At 39.1% G+C, this 9,709-nt stretch overlaps 1 protein-coding gene across 1 annotated transcript in view; it reads left to right on the top strand.

Annotated features, from left to right (window-relative positions):
• The first annotated feature begins 227 nt into the window (after positions 1 to 227).
• The window catches only part of LOC140807434 (uncharacterized), a 33,084-nt gene continuing 23,602 nt past the window's right edge, over positions 228 to 9,709 (top strand). The window contains exons 1-10 of the mRNA XM_073164269.1: positions 228 to 1,789; positions 2,008 to 2,319; positions 2,401 to 2,589; positions 2,694 to 2,814; positions 2,906 to 3,063; positions 3,501 to 4,098; positions 4,288 to 4,352; positions 4,453 to 4,554; positions 4,739 to 4,881; positions 5,049 to 5,104. Of these exons, the coding sequence (XP_073020370.1) occupies positions 356 to 1,789; positions 2,008 to 2,319; positions 2,401 to 2,589; positions 2,694 to 2,814; positions 2,906 to 3,063; positions 3,501 to 4,098; positions 4,288 to 4,352; positions 4,453 to 4,554; positions 4,739 to 4,881; positions 5,049 to 5,104 (3,178 nt within the window). The 5' untranslated portion in view covers positions 228 to 355. The remainder of the gene's footprint in view (positions 1,790 to 2,007; positions 2,320 to 2,400; positions 2,590 to 2,693; positions 2,815 to 2,905; positions 3,064 to 3,500; positions 4,099 to 4,287; positions 4,353 to 4,452; positions 4,555 to 4,738; positions 4,882 to 5,048; positions 5,105 to 9,709) is intronic.

Genomic DNA, 9,709 nt, shown 5'->3' with positions numbered 1-9,709 from the left:
ATAATTACAATTACAATAAAAATAAAAAATGTTTTTTACGCTTAAGTCTATACAATCTCGTTTAAACTTGAAAATCTTGGAGCTCGACATCTACTCTTCGAACTTCAAACTTTTTAGAACTTTGCTATTTCAATGAAATACTTCAAATTAATTAATAATCTAAAATACGAATTATAAGGAAACCGACATAATTATAATTCTCTCCAATTAAACTTAATTATAATTATCTCCGGGCAGTAGCATTTACGTCTGACCACCGTACTCCAAAACCCAACCCCGGCCTGAATCCCAAAATTCGCACATAATTGGAAATTTGTTTTCCTGTGGATTTTGATCTTAAACTTCGACAAATCCGATGGAACAATCATCTGATACTGATCTAGATTTGCTTCTTCAATCGCACGATGATGATGATGATGATGAAGAAGACTCTGCTGCAACTGAAGCTGATCATTACTTGGTTACTGTCGATGAAATCCTGCTCAATCACTCCTCTCCGTCTCCACCAGCTTCACCCCGCAACGATGATTACCTTCCCCGCCGGCAGGAACAGTCACAACATAGGGATGCAAATGTGTCTACTTTTAATTATTCGGCTTCTGGTGCTAGTGGCGATACCTATACAACCAAGTACATGGGTAGGAGGGTTTTGCCACATTTGTTTGGTGGTGGGCTGATAAAATCTAATTCCAAACCAGGAGCTGCTCTGGAGGCTGCCGCAGCTGCCTCTCGCTCAATTCCCACGCCCCACGCGGTGGCCATCAAGTCGATGAGAGCTACCACCGGTGCTATGCGGAGCGTGGTTTCTGATACTTCCGCAATGGCTGCTGTCGGTGATGAATTGTTACTATCACAGTCATCTGTGGCTTCGGGCGGCACTCAGAATTGGTCTGACGCTGGGAATTATCTAGAGGGAATAGGCTTTTCCGAGTCGCAGGAAGCAGAAGACGTTGGATTGGAGGAACTTCGATCTTCCGAACTTGATTCAATATCGGAAAAAGCTGATGCTGGTGGAGGACATTCTTCTGGACAGGGTGTCAATGAGGCTGAGGTTTTAACCAACCTGAAAACTTTAACGGAGGTGGGTGATATGAATGAAGTACATCGGATTGCAAATGAGGAGGAAGAATGTGCCACTCTGAAGTTTGAAACCCTGAATGCTCCCCCTGTGGAAAATGAAAATGAATCAGTTTTGGATGAAGAATGTGAGGTAACTGCTGAAGTCTTTCCTTCTGATATAACTGGTGAAGATGACGTGACAGCCCAACACCTGTCCATTTTTGTGGATTTAAATATGCCATACGGTGATGAATATAAGACTAGAGGAGAAAAATCAAGTGATTTCAGCGAAGTAGTTTCTGAACATGGGGACCGAGATTATGCTAGTTCACCAAGTGATGTTTCGGATTTATTGTCTCCACCGGACATTGAGAGGAATGGTGGAGAGTTACTGAAGAACTCTCATTCTTCCATAAAGCCGCTTGATTTGGCCGAAGAATTTGAGAAGAAGCAAGCGTATACAGGTTTGCACTATGAAGAAGGTGCAGCTGCGCAACCAATGAGACTTGAGGGTGTTACAAAAGGCTCTGTTGTATTGGGCTATTTTGATGTTAATGCTGACAATGTCATTAGCCGGATGATATCATCTCCATATTTCCGGCGTGATCATGGATCACCTCAAGTTGTGGCAGTACATGTCAACTATATTGCAGTAGGAATGTCAAAAGGAACGATTTTTGTCGTGCCCAGCAAATATAATGCCCATCACGTTGACAACATGAATGAAAAGGTCCAGAGTACTCCTGATTTGGCTGCTTGTTTTCATCACTGGTTTGAGCCTTAACACCTAGTTTACTAGAAAAAGGAGTTGATTCATTATTTAGTTTAGCACACAACATATGGTTATATTTATTGAACTTGCACATAAACACAGCTGTCTAATAAATTGGGTTCGCGTATTATTGACTTATATGTCCTACTGAATGGTGAAAGTATGTATGATTTCAGATGACATTGCTTGGGTTACAAGATGATAGATCTCTTGTCTCTGTGACTGCAATGTGCTTTAATCAGAACGGAGACTTGCTCTTTGCAGGATATGGCGATGGCCATTACACTATTTGGGATGTGCAAAAGGCCTCTGCACTCAAAGTCGTAATGGAACATAGAGCGCCAGTAGTACACTTGTTATATCTGGGGCCGGATTCTCAAGTTACACGACAATTTCATGTAGTTAGTGGTGACAGCAAGGGTGTGGTCAAGTTGATTCGGTTTTCAGTGGTTCCATGGGTTAATGTGATATCATACACCAAATCAGTGGTAGAGATCTATACATTATTAGGAACTTTGTGGTAGGTTATGTCCACTTCCGCTAACTTATTAACTTATTGTTTGACACAGAAACTGTTTGATGAAACAACTAGCAAAGTACTGTGTGCTTCTCCATTGCTATATGGTGAAGGCCATGGAGGTGCAATGGCCTTGTCTCAGGGTAGCAGTTCTGCTTCTACTAATAGTGGTGGCAGCACCGCTGGAGGCATAGACGATGAAGGTGTTGTCATGTTCGTCACGCATCAATCTGCTCTGGTGGTACGGGATTCTTTTGGAGGACTGCAATAATCACTGTACCTAATGTTGTTGTGAATTTAGGCCGGTTTAAACTTATTGTATCTTGTGATATCATATCTTGACAGGCTAAAGTCAGTCCCAATGTGAAAGTCTATGCTCAAATTCCTAAACCTGATGGTGTCAAGGAGGGTGCCATGCCATATGCCGCACTGAAATGTATGTCACAGTCTCCTGGTTCTTCATCCGGTATGCATGGATAAAGTGTTCATATTTTTCAGCTTTTCTTGTTGCAGAACTTTCAGCCGGAATATTTGTTTGTTTCAATCTTTCTTCTCAGAAAATACCCATGTGGAAGCATTAGATAAAGCTTTACTACTTGCAATTGCTTGGGACCACAAAATTCAAGTCGCTAAGCTGGTGAAGTCCGAGTTAAAGACAGTCAAGAAGTGGGACCTTGAAAGTCCAGCAATAGGTCTGGCATGGTTGGATGATCAGGTTTGTGTTTTATGACATTTTTAATCTTTCATCATACTAGATGCCTGTTAAGTACTATTGTTCTCTATCCTCTCAATGTAAGTTTCTTCAAATTTCCGCGGATTTTGACCTGTCATTCAACTAAAAAGATGACCGACAGAGACTGTAGTAAAACCCACATGATTTAGCTAAAAAACAGTATTCGAAATGTTGGGCTAAATTGAGTAGTTGTTAATGATTTTCTTTACAATTGTACATGTTTCTCACACTTTGAATTTCATTTTTCATGCTCTCCCTTTCAGAACTTTCTCCTACCCATGCTCTATTTACTTGAGATGCTAGTACTTCAACAATGATCCTAGTTCTCTGGCGTTTTTTCTCTTTCTCATTTCAAATGTGAAGCCTAATTGCGTGATGTCCTGTGGGTGATAATATAAGTGTGTTTTGCATTTGTTCAGATGTTGGTCGTTCTCACTTTGGCAGCTCAACTCTATTTGTTTGCAAGTGATGGAAATGAGATTCACCGTACAAGCTTTTATGTTGATGGGTTTCAGTGGGATGATTTGATATCATATCATATATATTTTACAAATGCTTTTGGGAACCCTGAGAAGGCTTATCACAACAGTGTTGCCATAAGGGGAGCTACTTTATACATTCTTGGACCAGAGCATCTTGTTGTTTCCCGCCTTCTTTCCTGGAAGGAACGAATTGAAGTTCTGCAAAAATCGGGTGACTGGATGGGTGCCTTAAACATGGCCATGACATTTTATGATGGTCAAACGCATGGTGCCATAGACCTTCCTAAAAATTTGAATGACATACAAATCTGTATCATGCCCTTCTTGGTGGAGTTAATTCAGTCATATGTTAACGGAGTATTTTCTTATTTATTGGTAATATGTGGCAACCAAGATGTACTTATGGATCCAGATGAGATAAAGGAGCAGTACACACGTGTTGGTGGTGTTGCAGTTGAATTTTGTGTCCATATTAGGAGAACAGACATCCTCTTTGATGATATTCTTTCAAAATTTGAAGAGGCGAATGCTAAAGGTTCCTAATCATTTTTCTTTTATTTTATCTCAACTATTTAATTAGGTAACATGAACTATGGGTTCTTAAGTAGTTACAATGACGTTGCCACTACGGGTTAACTTGTTTTTATGGACTGCATCTTAGTAAATTTCAACTGAGTGTTGGTGTTTGAATTTCATTGTTTAATACTGTTGTTTGTTCCTTTAGAGATTTTTCTGGAGCTTTTGGAACCTTATATTTTGAAAGATATGCTGGGATCTCTTCCACCTGCGGTATCTTTATTTCTGAGTATATCAGTTACCTTCGTAGTCTTTTATATACTCACTAATCAGCTAATATTTTTGTACATTTGATAATTGGAATGCTTTTAAGATCATGCAAGCTTTGGTGGAGCATTATTGCGAGAGAGGTTGGTTGCAGAGGATTGAACAGTGTGTACTCCACATGGACATGTTGTCTTTGGATTTTAATCAGGTAATATTATGTAGTTATTTCACATATGCTGTTGCTTGTTTGTTTTACAAAGTGACAAATGTATCTCAACATCTTCTAGTAGGAAATCATGGTACCAATTTCTGTTCTAATATTTCATTTGGCTTGAATATTTTAATAGATTTTGTCCTTTTCCTCAGCTGGTTATCTTATCATTCTACTGTAGGTTGTCCGCCTATGCAGGGAACATCGATTGCATCATGCATTGATATATTTGTTTAACAAAGGTTTAGATGATTTTAGGACCCCTCTTGAGGAGTTCCTGATTGTTTTACAAAATAGCAGATTAGAAGATGCTGCTTCACTCGGGTAATTTGATTCAATTTGTAACTGTATTGCACCCATTGTTTATGTATCGTTTTGAAGAAAATTTTGTCATTCAAAAATCTAAGACTCTTCAGTGAAAACTACTTTCTGCATATCTTCCTTTGTTGTTATACTTTGTCTAGACATTCACGTGTATCCCGTGAAAGCAGGTACAGGATGCTTGTTTACCTAAAATATTGCTTTCAGGGTCTTGCTTTTCCTCCAGGTTTGGTTTCAAACTTATGCTTTGTGGCCTTTATTCATTTGAACCTTGGTGGGAAGAATTTTTCAGCTGATTGAGTTCGTAATATAGAATTTTAGCTGGGGATCAAAGACGATTTATGTGGATATAAAATGATAAACCTTTTATTGAAAAATGGAAATAAAATGACAAAGGAAAAGCCGTCAATGAAAATAAAGTACTGATAAGCTTATCTTTATTTTGAATAAATCTTTTTTTAGATATAGATTATGATAGGATAAGATTCTAGATTCGTTACAATTTAAGTCTATCTTTTCTGTCTATTTAAATGTATATAGTAATCTCAATACTTTGAAAGTGAAACGAGAATTACATAGCTTTCTCTATCTCTCATACTATGTTCTATATTTTCTATATGGTATCAGTGAAGGTTGATCATGAATTTTAAGGTTGCGATGGTTGGAAGTGGATCGCAACACTAGATCCACCACCAGCGGCAGTGGTGGCAGTTCTTCTACAGTTTCCCCCGGCAACTCATTTTCATCCTCAAGCATGGCTTTGTCTGATAATTCCCTTCAACTTACAATCCATAAACTCAATGGCAGGAATTACCTAGAGTGGGCTCAATCGGTCCGCCTTGTCATTGATGGGAAGGGCAAATTGGGCTATCTAAATGGTGAGGTCAAGGCGTTCGCCTCCAAATATTCAAAATACAAGCACTAGAAGTCCAAAAATTCCCTAGTCACTGTCTGGCTTGTTAACTCGATAGAGCCTGTCATTGATAAACCATTTATGTTTCTTCCTACAGTCCACGATGTCTGGGAGGCTGTTAGAGAGACATATTCAGACATGGAAAACCACGCACAATTGTATGAATTGAATACCCGTATGTGGCGGGTACAAGAGGGCCATGGGGATGTCACCTCTTGCTATACTGAGTTGTTGTCTATCTGGCAAGAACTCGATCTCCTTGAGGTTGAAGAATGGGAAAGCAGAGCGGATTGCACTCGATTTAAGAAAAATGTGGAACGAAGTCGAGTCTTTATCTTTCTCATGGGGTTGACGAGATCTTGATGAAGTTAGAGGTCGTGTTCTTGGACGAAACCCACTGCCCATCATTCAAGAAGTTTTTTCAGAGGTTAGGCGTGAAGAGGCCCGTCGCCTGGTTATGATGGTGAAGTTGGATGAGACCAGAACCGACTCTGATGGCTCAGCCCTCGTGAGCAAAGGCAGTAACTCTACTCTGGATGATGGCAGACCCAAGATTTGGTGTGAGAAGTGCAATAAGCCATGGCGTACCATTGACACTTGCTGGAAAATCCATGGTAAACCTGCCAACCTCAAGAAGAAATCTGGTGGACCAAAACGGACTGGTCATGCTCTTCAATCAGGTAGTGGTGACTCCAGCCAGCCCCTACTGCTTGGGAATCACCTGCTTTCACTAAGGATCAACTTGAGCTTCTTTCAAAAATGCTCCATCCCACCTAGGCAACTCTAATTCCTCTTGCTCTGTAGCCCAAACTGGTAATTTCCTCCTCAGCCAATCTAGCAAATTCGTTTTCTAATACCTCCTGGATTGTCCATTCAGGGGCCTCCTCAGCCAATCTAGCAAACTCGTTTTCTAATACCTCCTGGATTGTCGAGTCAGGGGATACACATCATATGACTGGAACATCGCAGTTGTTCACCACTTATTTCCCATGTGCTAGAAACAAAAAGGTTAAAATTGCCCGTGGTACATTTGCTCTTATCGATGGAAAACGAATAATTGTTGTTGCTCGTCTTTAAACTCTTACCAAAAACTTTTTATTAATAAAAGACTATCTTTGTTTCGTTGTGAATCTTGTGCATTTTCCACCTCAACCTTACAAAGAGTCTACTCCATTTACATCTATTCATAGTGATGTTTGGTCTTCTAGGGTGATAACCTTATCTGGAAAACGTTGGTTTATCGCTTTTATTGATGATCATACTTTATCACTTGGACATTTCTTTTAAAAGATAAATCAGAGGTTGTGCCTGTTTTCAAGAACTTGTACAACATGGTTCAAAACCAATTTTAAGTTGCAATTAAAATTTTTCAAAGTGATAATTGGGGGAATTTGTTAATCATTTGCTAGGGTATTTTTTCGAAGACAAGGGGATTGTAAATCAAGCTTCTTGTCCCCATACTCCACAACAAAACGGATTATCTGAACGGAAAACCAAACACCTTATGGAAGTTGCTCGAGCAATTAGTTTTCAAACTAATGTTCCGAAGCATATTTGGGGTGAAGCAATTCTTACTGTTGCTACTTAATAAATCGTTTACCATAACATATTTTGAATTTCAATCTCATGTTAGCATATTTCGAAAATGCTTCCCAATACTAGACTTCTCACAGAAATTCCCCTTAAAATTTTTGGTAGTCTAGTCTTTGTGCACCAACATGACCCCAACCGATCCAAACTGGATCCCAAGTCTCGTCGTTGCATTTTTGTTGGGTATCCATCTAATCAACAGGGGTTTAAGTGCTTCGATCCTTTGTCACAACGAATGTTTGTCTCTATGGATGTCACGTTTTTTGAATGACAGTCGTACTTTGACACTCATCTTCAGGGAGAGCCTAAGTCCAATGAAGATGAGTGCCGAAATAAATCAGCCCTTGAAACTCCTGATAATTCTGTTACACCGTCTGATACAACAGGAATGGATAAGAAACAGTTCAAAGGTCTTGTTTATACAAGGAAAGGCAAAGCATAAGTAAAATGAGACTATCCCACCACAAAGCCATGAATCGGATCTAGGGTCAAATCAAGATACACACAATCTTATGTCAACAGATCCTGATGTTTCGAGTCAAGGTATGCCCAAACTAACTCCATCAAATACCATTGATTTTCCTTCCTATTGCTAAAAGGAAAGGTGTTTGATCGTGTACCATTCATCCCTTGTCAAATTTTGTAACCTATAGAAAATTATCACCCACATTTTTTGGTATTATGTCTCAAATAAATTCTGTTAGGATTCCAAATAATGTACAGGAAGCTCTAGCGATACCTAAATGGAAGGAAGCAATCTCTGAAGAAACGAGAGCTCTGGAGAAAAACTCTACGTGGGACAAGGTTGAACTGCCAAAAGGAAGTCTACAGTGGGGTGTAAGTGGGTTTTCACTACAAAATACAATTTTGATGGCTCGTTGGAAAGTTTTAATGCCCGCTTAGTTGCCAAAAGAGTTCACCCAGACATACGGAGTTGATTATTCTGAGACTTTCTCTCCAGTGGCAAGATTGAATGCTATCCAAGTGATATTTTCTATTGCTGTGAATCTTGATTGGCCTCTAAATCAACTCAATGTGAAGAATGCCTTCCTAAATGGTGAGTTGGAAGAAGAAGTGTTTATGAATCCTCTTTCTTGTTTTACCGATCAGTTGGGTCAAAGATATTTCGACTGAAAAATATCTGTATGGTTCGAAAGATTCACAAAATTCGTTAAAGATCTAGGATACAGTCAGGGTCTGACAGATCACGCCTTGTTCACAAAGAAATCATCCAACGATAACATCTTGGTATTAATTGTGTGCGTTGATGATATAATATTAACATGAGAGGAGGATATCAAGGAAACGAGAAGATTGAAGAAAAACTTGGCCAAAAAATTTGAAATCAAAGATTTGGGGCAGCTAAAGTACTTTCTTGGGATGGAAAAGCTAGATCTAAGAAAGGAATTGTGGTTTGTCAATGCAAGTATGTGCTGAATCTTCTAAAGAAAACTGGGATGGGTGGATGCAAGCCGTCTAATACTCCGATAGAGGCAAATGGTAATCAAGTAGAAATTACAGATAGTACTCCAGTATAAAAACAGGTGTCAACGAGTAGTTGGGAGATTGATCTATTTATCTCACACACAACCAGACATTGCCTTCAGCGTGAGCAAGGAATCAATTTATGAACTCACCATGTGGAAAACACCTAGAAGCCATATATCGGATTCGCAAATAGTTGAAGTGAACACCATGAAACGGTCTGCTCTTTAAAAAAGGGTGAAAAAAGAGAAATTGAGGTATATACTGATGCAGATTGGGCAGGTTCCATGTCAAACAAAAGGTCAACCTCGGGATACTGCACTTTCTTAAGGGGTAATTTGGTAAACCTGGTGGAGTAAAAAACAAAGCATGGTGGATAGAAGCACTGCAGATCTCTGGCTCAAGGGGTATGTGAGGCCCTTTGGCTTAAGAAAGTGTTAGATGATTTAAAAAAAAACGTGAAGTACCCAAGGTTATAAAATTCGCTAGGCATTAGTCGGGCGCCAGCCCAGCGCCTAGGCAGGGACTAGGCGCCGTTAATCGGATTTTACGATATCAAAACATAATAAATCATATACTAGAACTTCAACACAATAACATCAAATTTAAAATACGTTCAAAATATTCCCAATATAGTCTAATGTGTCATCTCAATAAAATAAGAAAGAATTCATATTTCTTCCAAAATTCACAATAAAATGGTCGTAATGTGTCATCACAAATTTATTCCACTTCTTCTTTCCCGAAATTTTCAACAACTTGTTCTTCATCAGACACAAAATCAATATCATCATTTTGATCATCATCTTCTTTTTCAGATTCAAAATCATCCTCGTGAAGTTC

The sequence above is a fragment of the Primulina eburnea genome, chromosome 12 (assembly GCF_022965805.1).
Source record: "Primulina eburnea isolate SZY01 chromosome 12, ASM2296580v1, whole genome shotgun sequence".
Taxonomy (NCBI): Eukaryota; Viridiplantae; Streptophyta; class Magnoliopsida; order Lamiales; family Gesneriaceae; genus Primulina; species Primulina eburnea.
This window is presented reverse-complemented; position numbering and strand designations above follow the sequence as displayed.